This window comes from Salarias fasciatus (assembly GCF_902148845.1).
Source record: "Salarias fasciatus chromosome 7 unlocalized genomic scaffold, fSalaFa1.1 super_scaffold_4, whole genome shotgun sequence".
NCBI lineage: Eukaryota > Metazoa > Chordata > Actinopteri > Blenniiformes > Blenniidae > Salarias > Salarias fasciatus.
This window is the reverse complement of record NW_021941229.1, coordinates 18590475-18611926: the sequence shown is the minus strand read 5'-3', so window position 1 is coordinate 18611926 and position 21452 is coordinate 18590475. Positions and strand designations below refer to the sequence as shown.

The window sequence follows — 21452 nt, the reverse complement described above, 5'->3', positions numbered from 1 at the left end:
GTTCATTTAGCAGAGGTCAGAAGCACAACAAGACCACAGTTTATAAATAAAGAAATATTGAAAATCTGAAAGTCACCAAGCCTAACAAGACACAACAACCTCGTCAGTCAGTGCTGGTGCAGACAAGCTCCATGATATACATAATTCTACTTCTTATACTGTGTAGGGTAATCTATATTTAGGCTCAGATCTGTAGTATCAACCAGGTACGTTCTGGTGTTCACTTAAAAAAAAAAAAGAAAAATAATATATGGTGACTAATGCTTTTCATCTTGTTTATTTAAGGAAATAATTGTATGCTGATGGAAGTCACAGAACAAAAACAAACTAAGTACTAAGTAACAAAACTAAATACTAAACCATTTTATTTGTTTAAAAAAAAGGTGACAATTCAGCTTTCTACCTCTAATGCTGTATTCCCCCCTCGCTTTAGCAAAAGGTCTCTTACTCCCACTCAGTGCATCAGTCCTCGTTTTTGGTGGATTCATTTTTAAATGATTAGAAACTGTGAAAAGAAAACTTGAGACAAGGGCTGATTATTTAATAACATGTACTGCTCTGGTGAAACTTTTCAACATCGCAGTGTGTGCCTTTTCCAAATGTGTTTTGCACATCCATAAAGATGCATTTTCTTTTTTTGCAAACATCCTAAAACAAGACAGTGATATGATTAACGTGATGAAGCACTTTAGATGATTTCCAGAAATGCTGTGGACTTGGGGTAAGGTTTCATGAATCACACATTACAATATGTAGATTCGATCACGTCAAAAAAGTGTGAATAATGGACTCTTTTATCATGTATAAATAGTAATCAGTGATATCTGTTACGTTTAAAAATCAAAAGGTGTTGAAATATGTATCATCTTTCTTGAGTTAAATTGACACGTTACCAAGTTTTCTATTAGTGGTCTAACTGAGTATATCAGTGGTTTTCTATGTGTCACCCAATAATAGTAGAAATTGGGGATGCGCTGATTCCAATATCGGGTATCAAGTCTATTATGAATGAAAACGACAAACGAGAGGCAGACTAAATTCTGATCTGCCAAAATATCAAAAAGAGTTAAAAGCTATAGTTCGAGCAACACCAGCAAGTCATGCTACATGCTACATGCTGCTTGCTCTGGAGTTTCATGACTCAGACAGCAGCGATGCTCGTTGCTAAATACGGTTAAAGCATGGCTGAAACACTCATTAGCGGTGAGCTGGTGTGTGTGCATGGAGCACGCAACAAGCCCGGCACTTGTTGCGTCCGTGCGCAGAGGGAAGTGCGTAGATCGATGCTACATACTGCCCTGTGCACGCTGCAGACTGAAAGGCTGTTGGACGTGTGTGTAGCATCAATGTAAACACTGTGCAGACGTGTTTCATGCACACATTATTTGCATGTGGAGTATGAATTTGATTTAATGGCATTTAATAAGAAATTATATTATTAATAAGTACCCGATACTCTGTATCAGCAAATAGGTCAGTGCTTAAAGAACAAATTATTTTCACATGGGAAATTTTTCAATTCACTTGTATATTATTCCTTAACAAAAAGTCCATTGGGTTTGAGGATGTAAATCTTTAACCCTCCCCAAGGGAAAAAAGAAAAGTAATTTCATTAATATAAAATATTGTCCAGTTCAGTCCTTCTCAAATAACAAAAGACAACAACTATCACAAATCAGCCTACCTCTTTTCATACGCGGCACCTCTTTATCATGATGTAAACTTATTGTGTTTTGATTAATTTCAAATTGCTCGCTTTGCTTCAGTAGAGTGTGAAATGCACTTTCCCTTTACTAGTTTTTCAATTTCTATCATTGTGAGAAGGAAGGGGGTGCAGATACGGTGGGCATAGAGAACGAACACATGGATGTCTGGTGTAATTAAGAAACTGAAGTATTAGAACAGGCACTGCCTTCACCAGCTATAATTCATCAAACATGGTCTTAATTAAATTGTTTACACAGATGTCTGCAAGCCGGTTCCCTGCAACAGTCATTCCATTATAAGCGCGCGATATTATTGCTGGACTCACAAGGAAAAAAGTTTTCTGTTGCTTTTCAGCACAGTCCATAGGGCTGCACGGAGTAGAAATGAATTTCTTTCTGAGATTAGCTAATTCAAACAAATGCTCTCTGGGAGTTGCTTTGAAAAAGGCTCAGTTCTTTGGAGTAGCAGCTTAGAGAGAGAGAAAGAGAGAGCGAGAGAGAGAGGTAATGTTCAAGCATTAGATACTTCACTGTCAACACATAATTTCATCCTCTGGGGTGCAGAGGTGTTTATAGTTCTTTTGAACACACTGATTCTGAGAATGATCTGGATGATAAAATACAGCAGCTGGCTTCTCAAATTGTCCATGTTTGATGCGTGCGCTCCAGTCACCAGTGAATCACAGCGGAGGCCGGACTCAGCGCTGCTTCCCTTTTTAGTAAGTTACCCTAACAAAGGTCTTTAAAGTCTGAGTCACACCCTGCCAGGACCATAGGAAGAATGTAACTGCTGTCTCTATCACTCTCTTTTATTAGCCTGGACCAGACCGGTGGTCTGCCTGCTCTCATTCTCATTGTTATCTCAGGGATTAAGAGCTTGCTCCCTCTGACCACCCTCTATTCTTCTGGTCACAGAGATATAAACAAACACTGTGAAGACCTCAGCAAAACACAAGCATGCAAAGCAAACAGTTGCCCACGCTGGCTTTTTGAAGGAAAGAAGTAATTCAGTGCTGTTAGAGGGGAAAAAAAACTTACTTTGGGTCATCAATTGGCATGAAAGAGAAGAAGCATAAGAAGGGAATTTCCATGCTCTCAAAGTTGCATAAATTGCAAATGAATTTTCACTGTATTCTAACCATTAACCACATTTTGGAGTAAAAAAACAGTACATTCTTACATAAAACCTGTAAAAAACATTCACATAAACATATGACTGTGTTTTATAAATGTGATTGTGTGATTTTTGACAGTTTCATGTCGCATATAGTGAGAGGCTCTAAGGCAAATATGGAAAAGTATTGAGTAGGATAGCATTGAAAATAAACATCAATATCCATGATGCATGAAAAACAACCCTGAAGCTTATATGTACAATGCATAACCCTGAAATCCATACATATGACCATAGTAGATATCAATAGTTATGACATGAGATGCTTTCACACATGACCTGTGAAAGAACAGACGTTAATATATTTCTGAGCATGTGAGTCCTGTTTTCTGTCATATTTTGTTGCACATCAGTACACAGCCATTCAAGATGTTAGGATTGAATCTTCAGTTTGAACTGGGAGAATGTGATGTGGTCTATAAATGCTTGGAAATGTTTAACACTGTTCTTCAGAAGTGTATGTGAACATGTTAACTCTACTGCAATCCGGGTTTTCAAAACACACCCAGATACTACAAACTGAGTTCGATCTCCATCAGCATGTTTACAGAGGAGTCAGGCTGGATCAAGATGAGTTGTTCTCCGAAAAGACAAAAGCTCTGCGTCAAGTCCTAACAGCATGCAAGAAGAGCATGGAGAGTGTACACTATGTACACACTGTCATTCTGCTGGCTTGCCAGCTTAATAACTTGCTATTATTATGTTCCTGGTGGCTACTTTGTTTGTCGACTAAGGCCCTGTTAATACAACAATGTTACCAAGTGAAAACTTCTGTAATGTTGAAGATGGACTGTCACTAGAAATGTTCTGTAAATGTTGCCTGAACTGAAAATTATTTAAGACTAGTTGACTGGTTTAAAGAAAGTAGAGACTTTAGAAAAAAAATGGCAAAATCTATAACGATTTGTCGATATTCATATATTTTATGAATTGTGCATTAACAGCCTTTAATCCCAATCTTACGGCTAATCCAACCTATCAGATTTTAAATACTGCGGTTAAGTACACGGCTTTTTGTGTCATGCATAGAGGTCGTCCTTTTGCGTCCCAGCTCAGTCTATTCAGACCGCACGTATTAACTTTCTGAAGCCTTTTCTTCAACAGAGTTATGCAGCTCTTGACGTCATTGTCATGATGAGCTGTGTTAACTCTCATCAGACTAGTCTGAGCAGGGTTATGCAGCACCGGCAGCAGCAGCAGCAGCAGCAGCAGTTACTCTGTGCAGGTCAACATACGAATGCTATGGTTGATGCAGTAATGCAATTGCTCCAGTGGCTTGATAGGCATGTTATTTTTCCAGACACAGCCTACATGCTACCACGATTTCATTTTATAGATGAAAAATGCATTGATTCCACTCTCATATAGGGCATGTGGGCGAGAGACAATAATCCAAATAACCGGATTAGTCAGGCTACAACCGTGACCATCGCTCGACTCCACTGCACAGGTGAACATATACCGACTGCCGTACTGTGAGCAGTTACCCCTGGACTCGGCCTCTTCAGCTTGTTTTCACCATGAAACAGAAAAATAGTCGACAATATTATCTTTCAGTCCTGACTGCTCTCAGACCTTCACTTTAATTCAAATGTCACAAAAAAAGAAGAAGTGGAAAATGTAAAGCAAATCACAGCAAAAGATCAGAGAATAAACACTTTGTCAGTAATATGTCAGGTGTCAAAGTTTGAGCAAAACTTGTCAAGATAAGTAAAAGTCATTTATTGAGGCTTTCTGAAGAGCTGTTCAAAATGTACAGATGACAGCTCTTCATAGATCACAGGGACCAATGAAATTACCACTTGTATGACTTCAGATGCTGAAAGCAGCAATCAGCTGCTTCAATCACAGCAATACCTGTGTACTGATTGAAACCTTGTCTTAAAGAAGCTTGACGGGGGAGAAAAAAAAGACCAATAACGAGTCTGTCTCACCGCTGCTCATCCAAAAAGGTCCCCGTCTGCGTACTGGCCGAGGGACAGCTCAAAAAAAAAAAAAAAGCTCGAGCAACAAAACACTTTTGTGTGTTTTGTTTTTCTGTGTCACCAAGGTTTAATTCACACGGGCTAATCCAACCTGGGGTTTCTCTCCGCTGCGGTTTCGGGTATCCAGCCAACGGCAGCTGCAACCTTGAGGTGATGGAAGAGGATAATTGTTCCTGGCACAGGGGGTTTTCATGAAAGTAGGTTTGATTGATATATATGGATTAATTTAAACCTTTTGGTATGCAAAATGACAGTAATCTTGCCACTGAGTAATCCCATTCGTATGAAGTGAATAGCAAATGAGCCAATTCAACCATTTCTTTCTTTTTTTTTTTTGAATAATAGAAAAATGTGAAATAACAATCCTACATTTCTTGGATTTTTGTTCACGTTCTATTGCCTCCTCTTCCAGGTCCTGCGCTTTGTTTCTGTCAGGCCCGAATGTGCACACACCCACGCGCACGCACACACAAAAAAGACGACAAATTAGCTGTCAGTTTTACTAGCCATGTGACCTCAAAAGCAAAGAGAGGGGAGATAATGATCTTTAGGCTAAGGACAACTAGACACACACACACATACACACACACACGCACGCATTTCAACTACTCCAAGGACTTGGATGGAAGCGCGAGATTGACAGATCAAGTGGGACTGGCATGAAGACAGAAAGCGCTGAATGTGATTATCATATGACAGGCTTTAGCTTTCTTAAACTGAGTTGATAAACTGTGAGCCGTGCATAAAATTAAAATTGCTTTGATTAAAATTGTGTCACAGAGCTGCACGTCCTATGTACTCTGTCTTTGATAAATGGAAACGGTATTTTGTTAATTCATCATTCAGAGCAGGGAATTAGAGACCAGTCATCTGCATAAAGGCAAGTGACATATTACGAACACATAAACCAGACACATAATTGAATTGCTTCGCTTGCTTTTACCTTCTCACCCTGTAAAATTTGTAACCGTGCACAGAGGAGGGCCTCTGGAGTCAGGAGCATCTGCTGGTGCAGAACCATCATGTCACTGTAACCATTACCATCCTGAAATGTAGAGTTATGGGTCAGGAAGCAAACGCCAGAATTTGTCTAAACTACAAGGTATAAATGTAGTGAAAGTCATGTGGCCGTGCAGTAGCAGGGTCTGGAGCATATTTTTACTTGTGTGATTTAGCTTTACATCTGTTACATCCTGTTGAGAGTGTGTGTGTGTGTGTATGTGTGTGTGTGTGTGTGTGTCAAGGAGCACATATGCGGGTTCGGGTATATGTGTCTGAAAATAGCAGCAGTCCCCCCCGTGTCCCTGTGTAACATAGTTTTTCTTTACCTTTTTCTCCCATAGGAGCCTGCCAGCTGCAGCAGATCAACCTTCAGACATTAACATGAAAAACATCCCACACATTTCTGTCAATAGTTTTTGTTGTTTAGCTCAATGCACATCAATTTTTTGGGTAAAACTGGTCGGGTAATGTTCTTTAAGAGATGCTACAATTAAGGTGAGATTGATCATCATGGCTGCAGCATCATGAAATACTTTATCTTGTTTTTTAAAACTTCCAAAGGTAAATAATAAAAAAAAATATATAGGATTCTGTGATGCTTCTGGATTGGTGAAGTTTTACATTTCAAACACTACTTTATTTTATTTATAGGAGAAACCTATTCCGCAATCCTTTTGTTACAGCCATACACTATAAAATTTTACAGTGCTCAAACACAGTGTATATTTTCAGGGGAAAAACAAACTGAATGTCTCACTACATAAAAACATTTAAAAAAATGACATTTTCTGTCTGTTTCACTTGCTTCATGTGCAGAGTGCAAATAAACAAATGTGTTGTGACCATTGCCCATGCTTCCTCTGATTTCTGTGATAAATGCATCCATCACTGAACTGCAGCGCTCGCCGGGAGTAAAAGCACCTTTGACCAAGCAAAGGCTAAAACATGTCCATGTTACTGGAAAGGCAAAGGTTGCAAGTATTATTATTGTGTCACAAATTCTCAGTGGCTGTAGGTAAAGTTACAATATCTTTACTACAGTCTGTTAAACTGTTTAGTTTTAAATTGTACACTTTGTCTGCTGGTTTTAAATGAAAAGTTAAAGCTGGTATACCATGTGCAGGAAAATGTCTTGTCAACCAATCAACCAACCTGAGCTCCTCCCAATGTGAACCCTGACAGCTGCTTTGACATTAGCCAACCCACTCCTTAACTCACATCATAATTACCAGTCACTTGAGGGACTTGTCAGTTGAAGATAACGTGGCTCTTCAGGGTATATGCTAAAAAAACCCAGAGATACTGTCTCAGTGACTGCTAGTCTGTGGTTTGTGATAAGCTAGTGTTGCAGAAGACGGATGGGGTTATTCTTTCTCACTGGAGGACAGTATCCCAATTAGGCCCCCGCCGAAGACAATATATATTTTGTCTTACCTCTAATCCTGGCACCGAGTGTATCTTAAACATTTATAGGCTTAACTGATTGACCTTTCCAACACATCGGTCATTAATAAAGCATTAATTAAAAGTCCCTTCGCGATCGAGGAGAGCTTGGCAGATTCCCAACACGAAACACTCCAAACTACCTAGCGACAGAAGGGAAAACACAAACCATCATTTATTTGGGAAAGGAATCATTGCCAAATTGCCTCAATGTGTCACTGCACAGACACATCTATCACTGAGAACAATTTTGACAGATTGTCCTTTAAAATGTTATTAAAAAATGAGATACCGACAATGAAAAATACAAATGACTGTAGTTTCTGTGGCAGATGTCGGTCTGCAAAAATAAAACACAGAAAGGTCTAAAGCTCAAGTTCACTGTAACAATGTTATGTAAAAAAATAAATAAATAAAGACGGCCTTGTTCCAGAAAGCCGTGGTTCCCAGCTATTTCAGTCCCTCTCCCTCATGGGTTGATCACTGTCTTTGCTCTGATCCCTTTGTCCATCAGAGAGACGGAACATTTTCAGGCTAATGCAACTGGACCCCCACTAATGACAGCAAATAGCGCTGTCGGCTACATGACAGCAGCTGAGAACAATACCTAATGTTGACATCACTTGCTATGTGCATCTATTTTGGGTTTCTTCCTTTTATAGTGTGCCGTTTTGAAATCGCCATCGGACTCCCTCGACAAAGCGCATATAAAAGCTTTGGAAGAGGAGCTGGCCGTCTGTGCTTGGGAATCCACAACCCAGTCTGTTCAGACTCCTGCTTGTCTCTCAGCCAGCAAGAGCCCACCTCTCAGTCCCTTTACACAATGGCACCGAAGAAGGTTGAACCAAAGAAGCCCGAGCCCAAAAAGCCGGAGCCCAAGAAGGACGCAGCTCCCGCCGCCAAGCCTGCTCCCACCCCCGAGCCTCAGCCGGAGAAACCCAAGGAGCCCGACTTTGACCCCAAGAGCATCACTCTCGAGTACACCCCCGACCAGATCGAGGAGTTCAAGGAGGCCTTCACCTTGTTTGACCGCACGCCGACCGGAGAGATGAAGATCACATATGGTCAGTGCGGGGACGTGATGCGAGCTCTGGGCCAGAACCCGACGAACGCAGATGTGCTGAAGGTGCTTGGGAAGCCGAAGCCGGAGGACATGAGCACGAAAATGGTAGACTTTGAGACCTTCTTGCCCATGCTGCAACACATCTCCCGTGCGAAAGATCAGGGGAACTTCGAGGACTTTGTGGAGGGTCTCAGGGTTTTTGACAAGGAGGGCAACGGCACCATCATGGGAGCGGAGCTGCGTCACGTGCTGGCGACGCTGGGAGAGAGGATGACGGAGGACGAGGTGGACAGACTGATGGCCGGACAGGAGGACGCCAATGGATGTATCAATTATGCCTCCTTTGTAAAGCACATTCTCTCTGGGTAAAGAAGACTATTTAACCAGAAAGACTTCATTTTATTGTTTCCCCAATTTCTGAACCCTTGCCTGTGAAGAGGTGGGCTTGTCATTTAATCAGTGGCATTATTTTTGTGCTGTCAAAAGCAGAAGTTGGTATTTAATGGAAACAAAAAAAAAACTTTGATTAGCTCTTTTTAATAAACACTCTAAAATATAATGAAATGTCAGAGAGACAACATGAACATCAATCAAAAAATTCTATTAATAAAGGAAACATGATTGCAAAATGCGTCACAAATGTCATTTCAGTATATTGCTGATGGATCTTCTCATTACATATGTATTCAACTTTTCATATCATCTGCGTTAATGTGATTGAGACAAAGCGTTGTTGGGACAGAAATAAAACAAATAGGATTTGCCCCTATCTGAAAATAGAGCAGATCTGATTCTATTCTGCTTCACACAAAGAATGTTTGAATAGACGCATTTGCCATTATGATGGAGGGGCAGCTGCTGTGAATCAAGATACTCCTTCATTTGGGACACACACGCACGCACACACACACACACACACACACACGCAGTTGCCTTTGACGGCTGCAAGACAGGTGCTTCAAGGACAGGCGTCCTCATCTCCTTTGTGGTCGCTGAGAGAACAATTTGTGGCAGCTTTATTAAGAAAAACAAATTATAGTAGCGTTACCACAGTCAGTAAATAATTCATAAATATCTTATTTTAGCCAAAGATGTGAATTTTTCAGGAGCTCTTTAGCAGGGAAAAGTGCACTGCTCTTTGTAAGTTGTTAATGTCCATCAATTGTTTATGACTTTTGTGGTAGGATACATTTGCTTTTTCATAGATGATTACATCCATGGAAACTTAGCTTGGAGCACGCTGATCACCTACATCCCATCCTATGAAAGTCATTTAGGGCTTTTAATGTGAGCACTGGGGTACAAATGGATCGATAACTGTTTTGAGAAAAACACTTAAATCTACTGTTTGGAATCAAACCAGTATGTTAAGCTAGAACCACTAAAAACAAGCAACCTGTTTACTTTGGAGGTGAAATGAAAACCCTTTGTTGTGTATTGTGCTCACAGCTCTGTGCACTTATCCGCACACCGATCCCGCAGTCTTTAAAACTGAAACTTTCCATCCTCTGGGCCCAGCGGTGCACTCACATCTGCCTCATTCATTGCATCCATTAGCTGCTTTCCACTCTGGGGTTTGTCTGTTGCATCTGCTGCACTGATATTAAAGAATCAAGCAGGACGTGTGGAATAAAGGATGACTAAAAGACTTGTAAACTGCCACTTTTAGCACAGAAGCAAACTATTATGTCGGCCTAAAAGTCAGAACGGAACAAAAGGCTGCCCGGCCGCTGATTTCCAACACGCTCTTCGAGTCTCGCGCTGGTCACTTCTCACCACACTCCTGCTCTCTGAAACACACCCCTTCTAGGCCCGCCCTCCAGCCTCTCGACCAGTTATACATCTTGGACAAACACAAGGAATATAAACGACATTTAACATTTCATTTCAGTCAATGACAAGTTATAACAGGGTACAAAATAATAATATTGGGGCAGTGGAGGTGTTGAGGGCCTTAATGTGGCTTCTCAACACATCCTAGAAATAGGACAGGTAAAAATGGAAAAACTAATTTTCCCAATCGGACTAACAATGTATGATTATTAAGTTAGTTTAGTTAGATGTCTGTGTCTTTAGTTTATAGTCACAAATGTTGTTTGTGTTCAAAATAAAATCATTTAGTAAAGATAAAACATTCAACATTGGGTTGAATGGTTGATATGGCAGGAAATGAAATAACATTTTTACATTGATTAAATGAAATCAATATATTCAAACCTAGTTAATAGTAACTATAATTTTTACAAGTGGCAGCACTATGATTTGCATAGCCGCATCTCTTCTTTTTTCTTTTCTTCATGTTAATGTAGTAAGCCTGATTAAGATGGATACTTCATTGCAGATGTGAATTCATCTTCCACCACAGCACATTTTGTTAAGACTCTCTTTTTGAATCGCAGACTAGAGCTTGAAGAATTAAGCAGATCAGTCAAACAAAGACCGGGGCCAGCGGCTCTGTCTTCCTGAAGCAGGAGTTATGGGTTTGTGAAAGCCACCTCGGTGGGGGAAAACTTTGCTGAGGACGGAAGGCAGTTATAGCCTTAATTTGTCATGGCGACAAAGCATCAGTTACAAAGAAACAAAGTAGGAGGAAAGAGATTCTCCTTGAACCTGTAAGTTTGCTGGGAGAAAACATAAACCCAAAACGACCTCTGGTAGCTGATTTCAGTTTGTGATAAAAGACAGTCAACAGTGTAACCTCACCGGGTGACTCAGTTAGGGGTATTTTAAAGTTAATTATATGTAAAATAATTCAAGACGGCTTGCTGGATAAGATGAGCCAATAATGATGAAATTACTTTTTTTTTTTTCTTCTTCTTTCCAGGCCTTTGACCACTAAACATGTGTATCATCTGTAAGGATATAACCTCATGAGCATTACATTGAAATTATTCAGAATTAACAACCGAATGTGAAAGTGTAATAGATTTAGAGGGTATTTTTTGGGGTAACTGCACAAGGAGCTGAAAGATGTAGCTAAATAGGCAGAAGTGGCTCTTACTCTATGCAGCTGTCAAGTACATGCAAAGGAGGTTCTAAGTGCACTGGGCATCCAGCTCCGTAACCGGTTGAGAGCCAGCCAGTAATTTAGACCCATCGTGATTAATCAGCAGCTGTTAGCTTTAAAAGTCCTTTGTCAAATACGTGGGGTTCTTGGCTGAGAGAGATCTACCAGCTTGCGTATTTACGGTTTAATGTTCGGCTGTGGAGGGGTCGCCCGGCGCAAAAGGTGGCAACAACATGGCGAATATTACTGTCAGGCGCACAGGTCGATTTTTCACAGCCATGTTTTCTTTTTTGACGTTGCTGCAATTTTACAGTGCATTATATTAAAATGTCACGCAAACAAAGTGCTCCGCGCGTGGCCCGAGCGGCGCAGGTGGCGGCATAAAACACCACAGCGTGAACAAAAAGCTCTCAAACAGAAATATCGAGTGGCAGTAGTTTGTCTCATTTAAAGTGGTAATTTGTGAGATCCTCATATTTTGCCAAGGGCAACATGTAGCGTTTGGAGCCCGGCAGTTAATGCCGCTGCGATCTTGCACAGCATCTTATTTTTGGCAGTCAAATCATGCAATGACTGGTTTATGTCGTTGTTGTTTTGTCTTTTGCCAGAAATGCATCAGAAGCCATTATGGAAACAGATTTTCAGTGAGGAAGATTACAGCAAAAATAAAACTTCTGTGAGCTGCAGACTGTGACTTTAATATCATTAATAATATAAACTCATCAAGCAGACATTTCCCCCTTCCAAAGTTCCGGAGACAGATAGTTGTTTGACAAAGAAATGGACAGTTTAGCCACGTTTAGCCCCGTAGTTAAAACTCGCTGCGAGAGTAATGACTCGGCTAAATGGGCGCCCTGATTACAAAACAACCGGAGTCAAAAAAGGTGTGTCAAGGTCGAGATCAGTTGGCATCACTTGTTGGCAGCCCATGATTTTTCATCAGGAGCTACGATTTCAACGCTTTCCAGGAGAAATGAAAGGACTCGATTCATTTGCGGAGCTGTCTTGCTGGATTTGGGATTAAAGCGGCAAGCCTGATTCACTGTAAATAAGACATGGCATAATGTGAGCAAAAATCCTCTGCGCATAACAAAAGTACATGTTGAAAACCCTTCAACATCGGTGTGTTTTATTGAGAGATCTCAGTCTTTAGTGGGCAGGATTAATTTGAATTCAATATAGATTAAACCAGCCACCATGCGATTACAATAAATTCAAAATGTACCCTTGGGATCCACTTGACACTTGTCTCAACTCTTCATTTACAGTTTTACAGGTCACACTGATGATTTGCAGTCTTCCTTTTGCTGTCATCTCGGCACAATGGCTCCGCTCGCAGATGAAAGCAGTTAGAAATCAATATCGTTAATTGTCTTTGGATGTGCACCATCAAATAAGCCTCTGGAGGGTTCCTTTCAGATAGCGTTCAAAAACATTATCTCTCCATGCATTGAAGTAATGTGCGTGCGCTTTGTGGAACTTCATGAACTGTTACCATAGAAGCCAGTGGCCTGAGAACTCCTGATACTTTCATTGTGATGCACAGCGGCGCCGAGCTAGTTATCACTAATCACATTAGTGTGCATGTGTCCCGTTGTCAGATGATATTTATGTAATCACCCTCGCCTGCTTAAAAGAAATTGCGGCTTCGATATGTGATGCCCCGCTTCTTTGATTTAAACTGATTCTGCCCATAAAGTGCAATAATATCCTTTCCTGAAGCTGCTAAAACCAAACAATTAGGCAGTTTAATCAAACATCTGGTATTTCCCTGAGGCAAGTGTATGCAAAATCAATGTGTTAACTACATCAATTAAACATTATATAATTATTTGCTGCCGTTTTCTGTTTTCAAAATCAAATGGCACGTTATAAATGGTGTGTCACTAACGCATGGAAAAAGACAGCAAAGCAGTGAACTAGCTTCCTATGAAAATGAAATGAAAATCTATATAACAGTCATTTTAAATCTCTTTTAGAAAATATGTTTTTTTACATAGATGTCCCATTTTTCATATGACTAAATGTGTTTGCTTTTGCGTTAATATAAAGCATATCATTTGGAAGATTATGGCATAAGAAAGTTGAGAGACAAATTAGGCATTATCAGTACAGTCTATGGTTGTTTGATAAGGCTTTTGTGGTTGTTCTGTACAGAAGCCTGCAGGAAAAAAAAACCTCGGTAAACAGCCTCTATCCTCAAAGCTGCTTTCATTACTGTTCATTCAACACATACTGTGTCCAACAATCGATACTCCCTCACCTTGTGCAGCATAGCAGCCAGATTAGATGTAGCTCCAAGGGCAATAATGGGAAGTGTCTGGACTCGCTCCCCACAAACATGCGAGTCTATACCATTTAAACTGACGTGGGAGAGGAAAATCAAGGCCAGGTGAATAAACATGGCGATGCTGTTTGGGATATTTGCATACAGAGGCAAAGAGATTTCAGCTTTCAAGGGATTCATTTGGAGTAATTAGCTTCAGCTCTGCCTGATGCATGACCAGACTCCATCTGATTGGATAAACCCTTCAGGACTCTGCTTTATGATTGAGTAAGAAGCTAAGTTTCATGGTGAACTACATTTTGTAGCATTGTCTAATTTTACTGAAGATGAAAAACTGTAATTCCTTTTATATTTATCTAATTTTTACTTGTTGATCAATATGCATCTATTGAAAAACGCAATTTCCAACACTGTACATAACAAGATACCCCAAAGTCATTTTTTGGACAAATTACCTTTGAGAAAAAGGCCATATTTGCACTTTATTCCACACATCGAGGAAATAAGACACTAACTTGATTTCCGCCAACAGTGAGGAACGAACATAATTCTTTTTTAACTTTGAAGCTGCTGCTGAAGCGATCTTCCTCTGCGCTCATAAGATTGCACTGTGTTTTGGAATTCTCTCAAATTTCCCTAATGGTTTCCTAAAATACGTCTTAATTAGAGGGTCTATTTGCATTAAAGGATGTTGAGAGGCAACGGAGAACATAATCATCAACCTCATTTGTCTTATTAAAAGTTCCGAAATTAACTCTTTAATTTCAGGCAGGAAGTTGGAGCCAAGTCCGCATGGAAGCATATTTTGGGCCTTCGCTGAGTCTTTCTCGCCATTATGTCTTGAATATGTATTAGGGTGCCTAATGAACCTGTGCGCCATCTTGTAGGCAGCCATTTATTTCAATTCGACTTTACAAGCCTTAAGATTGAGAACACATTTAGAGAGACACAAGGAATAATGTTAAATTCTGTCCTTATTTGAGTCCAGACTATAATAGGTCCCTAATAGTTCATGTGTAGTGTTGGCATCGCAGATGATGCCAGTTTTATGACAAATTCATAGTAAAAGCTGCAGAAACACCTTGTTTTTTGTTTTTTTTGAGGAAAATCTGTAAAAATTGCATTGACTAGGATCATTTCTGATGTACATTTGTATTTTTGTCATACAAAAGATATATAATTTGGAGTTTTTTGGTAGATTATGAAGTTGCCATATCACTTGCTTGGCCCAGCTGGAGTGAAATGTGTTCGACAGCCCTGATTTAGTCTGAAGAAAGGAAGCTGAACATGAATCGAGAACTCAAATCTTTAGTCACCTCGATCGAAAGAATAAATGAATAAAATGACTTGAGTGCGAGAGCAAAATGTTCACATTTAAAACCACTTATTCAAAACTGCTTTAGCGTCCTTTGTGTGAAGAAATCAGGTAGAATGATTGGCCTGACGCATTCAAATAAAGTTTTGACTGACTGACGCATACTCAACATATTTACTGGCAGCATTATGAATTCAATTGAAAACTGTACTTGTTTTCAGTTCCTTAATACAAAGACAAAATATAAAAACGCTCTTCTATTTACCAGTTGGTTCAAGGTTTTTTTTTAAAAGTCTTTTATGCATTAAAGTCCAAAAAGAAGAAAAGAACAAGAAAGATGAATGCGAAGGAGGGAAGGAAGAGAGAGATATGTATTACATGACAACCTAATAACTATGAGAAACCGTTGATTTATTCAGTTGTAATACTGCTACAAAACCAAATTCTCTATGGTTGCATGTGGGTGTGCATGAATAAAGGAAGATCTGTTTTCCAGCTGCCATGTTGTGTAACACTCTCTGAAAGATCTGAATATCTTTAATGTGTTGAGCCGTACAAAAAAAACAGTCCCCTGCTGAAACAACAACTTTACGGCCTTCAAAGAAGCACTTGACAGCACATACACACGAAATCTGTTAAATATCACACGTACCGAGAATTATGTCGAAGCCATGTGCCCCTAACAGCTGTGTCAATCACCGGGCATTAAGTAATTTGGCTGTATGTTCTATTGATGTCTTGCGTTTCTAAAGGGGAACATTTAATGTAAATCTATGCCCTGGGGTCTAATCCTAATTGAGTGTTCTAGACAGTGTTTTTCCTATTTTTTTTTTTTTTTTTGCTGTAACTGAGAAACCATTGTAGGGATTACAGACACAGCCTCTGGCCAAAACAATTGAGTAGCACTAAGAGGAAACACTTTCTTACATTTCTCATTAAATATTGCAAATTTACTTAGCTTCAAGTCTGCCTTGAATTCCATGGTGAACCTGACTGCATAATCAGTTTTTTCACATTTTTTTTCTTTCATTATTATTTTTTATTTTTTTGGCTTCTCTGCTCCCTCTGCCTCACAGGTGCAGATTATCAGGCTACAATTGTACTTCTGACCCCAAACAATTACCCACTGAACTTGTGTCAGACAATTTAAGAAGATGTTTTTTGAAGCAAAGGGTGAAATAACAATTCTTTCAGGGAAGGAAATTAATTAATCCACTGAAGTAGTTAGGTTTCATTACAGCAACGAGAATGCAGATTTTTTTTTTTTTCCTCCCTGCTCTTTTCCACGTGGAATTAATTTCTTTTGATCAGGGAGCTTTTTGAAAAATACATTAAGTACCAGCATCAGATGTAGCCAAAAGGAGCCCACAAACTTTCAAACGTTCAATTATTTTTTTCCCAAAAAGTGACAAACGTGATCAAGAGATTTAAAAAGGGAAATAGCTTTTAAATACACACTATTTGTTGAGTGCTGACACCCGAGAAAATGAAAAGAAGTAAATACTACCAGAGTTTGATGATGAATAAACGGGGATAAAAAGAAATAAATGGTCCCTAAAACTTTTAAATAATTGAAACATGCATTCTAAGAAATGCATGTGTTGCAGTTATTATGAAAATGAATAAACGCAACAGCTACAATAGTTTTGGGCGATATAAAAAGACTTCCCAGACTTTTCAAATTGAAAGCAATAACTATGCTATGTTTTGTTTTTTTATTGCACATGGCCCTAAAATTCCATTAACAGCAATATCTCATATTGTAGAAAAAAAAAAAAAAAACGATTAGGGAGCCTAAACATGTACACTGAGGGGAATTCAAGCTGCATGAGATGAAAGTTCCTCCTCTCACACCCAATAAAACCCTTGATTCACAAGATCAATCACTGGTGCCGTCTTCACAAAAAAAAAACAAAAAGACTTGCGAATGCTGAAATGCATGCAACAGAAGCTGGGGTAATTCAGTCTGTGTGCAGCTGTGATGCACTGCAGCTACATCTGGGGGTTCGGTACCTTTTTTTTTGGCTCACTCACCTTCACATCTGGATCCTTGGTCACCGTAAAAGAGATGCAGTGCGGCGATTCCACATAATCCCAGCGTTCAATCCGTCAATCAATCTGATCTCGTTGAATCATTGCCAGCTGTGCTTTGCAGTGATTATTGATGGATGAAATGAAGGCCCCGTCTCACCCCGTCCACGTGCACAAGTGAGTGTCCTTGGGCAAGTTGCTCTCAGTGATGGGAGTGCCTTAAATTGGTGATGCTGAAGCGGTGAAATTCGCTATATAAGTAATTTTATTTAGCATCAAATGCTGACCTCCATTTCAGAAAAGACCCTGTTTTGTAATGGCACAACTTGGAGAACAAGTTTTTCATTTTTGGAGGTTTTTGCACTCTGCACATTAACTTTGGAGGGATATAAACCCGATGACCCCCACAGATGGCGCCAAGGCTTTTATCTTATGTAAGAACCTAAAATGACCAAAATCACCTCCAACAAAAGAGCATTTATTAATTTTGTACATGACCTCTATTACCATGTTAATATCAAAGCCAAATGTTACCAATTTAAAAAAAAAGAACTCATGTTTGGTCATTCCACTGCAGGTCAAATTAGATTTTTTTTTCTTCCAGAATATAAGTCAAAACATCTTCATTTGCAAGCAAAAAGGTCAGTTTATTTCACATCAGGCCCCCAAGAACATGTAAAGCTGACACAGCCGTTGACACCGTGCTCTGACAGTGGATGTGAAACCGGGTAATGGCAAAGTTGCATCATTTTCCACTCAGTCTGTGAGAAGAGCTCTAATGTCCGGGCCTCATAATGGCATCCTTACATTGTCTTTAATGGTTTAGTGGCGTGGCAGCCTGTTATTTTCTGATAAGCGAGAGTGTCAGACTGTCTGGAAGTGATGTCCTGGGTGGGCTTTCAGCACATCGTGGTGGTTCAATAAATAGAAACTCTCCGATGTTATGTCAGCTTCGCCATGGATATGTGAGGAGGGGGCAGTCCATTACTACTGCCAGCTAATCAGACCATGAGTTGACGGCAGCTTTTGTTCTCTGAAGGCAAGCTAAACTTTATGTAACTTGTCAAAGACTGCAAACAAATGGGCTACTCCAAGAGACATGTGGACCATACTTTCTCCCTGAAGATTGAGAACTGATGAATGAATGTGTTTCTTTTTAATGAGATAAAACAGTAGAAAAGTTATATTTATCATTTGTGCGCTTTACGATTGAAAGATTTATTAAGAAAACTGTGAGATTTGATCCTGGTTTAACTTCTTCTCTAATGGTTTTCAGGATTAGACATGCAGTAGCCTGTGCATGATGAATTAGAGGCTCACCTTTTAGCTGATTAAATTAGGAGGAATGCCTATCTACAACCCGCTACCGCTCGACCGCACAGCGGTAAAACCAAAGGTATTATCTCTTGATTGATGTCTATGTTTTTCCACTGCAACTGTGGTTAAGCTCGAAAATCCAAACAGGTGAACTGAAGTCTGAAGTGACTCACTACTGCAACCTCATGTACAAAAGTGGCACTGCTTTGACTTTTTTTTTGACTGAAAGAATGAAAACAAAACAAAAAAGACCTAATATCGACCTCCAGTCATGCAAAGACATACATGCAAGATTATCTGGTGATGCTAAATTGCCCCCCCAGGTAGACATGCTAGGATACACTCAGCTGGAATCTGCTTCTCGTTAAAGCCGCGACATCGACAGAGGAACGGATAGACAATATTTGATAAGGAAACGTTTGAAGGGAAATATTTTTAGATTAAGTAATACGTTCATAATCTAAACATCAACATCAACAACGCCCGACACCCACTGGCATCAAATGTATGATAATGTATTCTCTTCTAATTCCAGATCATTACCATGTGCTTAGTGCACGGCATGCCTCCAGTCAAAAAAGTCCGAGGATCCGTGTGTGCCACGCGCCGTCAAAGCGAAAAGGAAAAACGCTGTGGATGTGGAGGCTTGCGGGCGACGCCCTCTGATGGAGTCATTAGGCAGCGGACGGCGTTGAATACCGTGAGAGGAGTCGACTACGAGGAGCAGCAGGTGATCCACTCTGCGGCGGCTGCTTCCGTGTAGGATCTCAGCTTGCCGCCAACAGTCTCCAGGAGCTTCCCGGCCTCCTGGAGTTCTTAACACTCCCCTTTGGCGATCAAAAAAAAAAAAAAAAAAAAAAAAAAAAAAGCTGTATAAAATAGGGTTATGTAATATGCTGATTAGGTACAATTTAAGATTCTACTGAAAGAATGAAAAAGATGTCCTGCAGCTTAAAACCACTGCATGTGGAATAAAATGGCAAGATAAATAAAAAAATTAAGTCAAAGAGGGTTGCAATAAATAATGAGTCAAAAAAATAAAAGAAAATGTATTCTTTCAGCCGCATAACAGGTATAAATGTTTCAAACGGAAAGTTTAATAATTCACAGTCACAGGGAGCAGTGATTCATTGCCCGTTGTTCATGCCTCCGAGACTTTGACGACTGACCGTCTCTTGGCTTCTATTAGTCCCATTAGAGGCCAACTATGTATACACCCACCTGTGCAAGGCCAAGAGGGATGACATTCGATTTTGTCTAACCTTGTAGTAAACTAATGGATCCCAATATAACCACGGATAGCCTTAGTTTCTGGCAGCGCATGTCAACTGCAGATCCCAAATATGTCCCAATTACCTCCTGAATGGTTGCTACTGTCCTTCACAAAATGGCCAGGCTGAAGAGCCATTAAGGGTTAGACACTTTTTTTTTCTTTTTTTTTTTAACACTGGTCTCATTTTAGAAACTCTGACCATCGTCCCTCCAGGCTATGCTGATATACCACAAGAAGCCAAAGTGGCAGGTGAGATCAGCAACAAATGGGCCAACAATCAATTTGTAAACAAACACAGACCTTTTTACGTAATAATCCCCACACACACACACACACACACACACACACGTACGTAGTTGACATATCTGACAACCACCGTGGCATCTATTAGAGAAAGAAAAATGCTGCAATGCAGGTTAGTGAATGCATAAAGGAGAGATTGCCTCCAGATTCCCACTGGTTTTACCTTCCACATCTCAGATCAATATGGTCTATCTGGTGAAAAGCTTTTGATAAATGGGGATTCGATGCTGTTTGTTTCCCCCCACTGACGGTAGTTCTCACTATTTTATCAATCAAAATATGCATGTTCATCACAAGCACGAGTTCCGACAGATTTCTTGACGGTAATTGCAATATAATGAGGGAAGCTAATGGAGGAGTCGAGAGGAGCTGCGGCGTTTTCCCTGATCTCTGAGTATCCACACAGAGGTTGATGAGTCCGTATCGAGTTCATACCCTGACGCAGCGCTCTTCAAACAAAACCCAGTAACAAGAGAGAAAAGGTGTTGCTTGTTTATTCGGCTTGGCATTAACTGATAAAAACCAGAACAACTAATCAACTTTTGTTTTTTCTCAAATTATTTTTTTATCCAACTTCAAATTGAAATATGTTTATTAACAGATTTTTCTGTGGTAATTGCTATGAAAAGAGAAAAGCTAATTGGGAAGTCACAGAGAGGTACACTCAGACCTGGATAATGCATTTTCAATGCAGACGCCATAATTAAATGCTTTCATCATTTGTTTGGCAGATTGTTGACTGCTGTAAAATGCCACAATGAATTAATAAATCTAGTCATTTCAAGCGAGGTAAACCTTTCAGATTGAAATCCAAAATGAACTCAAACAGGCCTGTCAAGCTCAAAGTTGACTGATGAGCAGCAGCAGATTTGCCAGCATGCAGCTTTTTAATGGTTAAAAAAAAAAAAAAAATCTTCAGAGGCATTTTTTGGTTTTTGTAGTTTGAAGAAAATATTCATGGTGGATGCATGCTGTGTGTCTTTACAGCATTTCGACGTGATGAAAATTGTATTAACTAGGAGAGATGGAGGCGGGAGCAGTTTTACATGTTCCCTATGGCTTCACTTTCACAACCTCTGTATTTTATGTAAAACTATGTTATTTAAACTGAATGAAAGTTAACTTTTTGGACATAACTGAACATGTACCTCAGCCTGAAATATATAATACAGTTAATTTAATGAGTTTCTTAAAATTTTGTGGACTTGCATTCCTTTTCATTAGAATATATATATATATATATATATATATATATATATATATATATATATATATATATATATATATATATATATATATATATATATATTTATATTGGTATGGGGGGATGAGCCCCTTTTCACTTTGTCTTTCATTGCATCAAAAATATCCATATATCTTATTATTGAATCTATAGCCAAAAAGGCCCTGTTTATATGCTTAATGTTCTATTAAAAAAAAAAAAATCAGCTATAAAAGAGCAGATAAACAGTTTGGGGTCACTGGAAGAAAAAGTGTCCCAAGAAGGCAGGGTTTTTTGATTAACAACATAAACGAAGGACATCAA

The 21452-nt window shown here is 39.5% G+C and overlaps 1 protein-coding gene across 1 annotated transcript; it reads left to right on the top strand.

Annotated features, from left to right (window-relative positions):
• The first annotated feature begins 8054 nt into the window (after positions 1-8054).
• On the top strand, positions 8055-8951 carry LOC115383288 (myosin light chain 4). The gene has a single exon (XM_030085439.1). The coding sequence runs from the start codon at positions 8134-8136 to the stop codon at positions 8740-8742; it is 609 nt and encodes a 202-aa protein (XP_029941299.1). The 5' UTR covers positions 8055-8133; the 3' UTR covers positions 8743-8951.
• The last annotated feature ends 12501 nt before the right edge of the window (positions 8952-21452 follow it).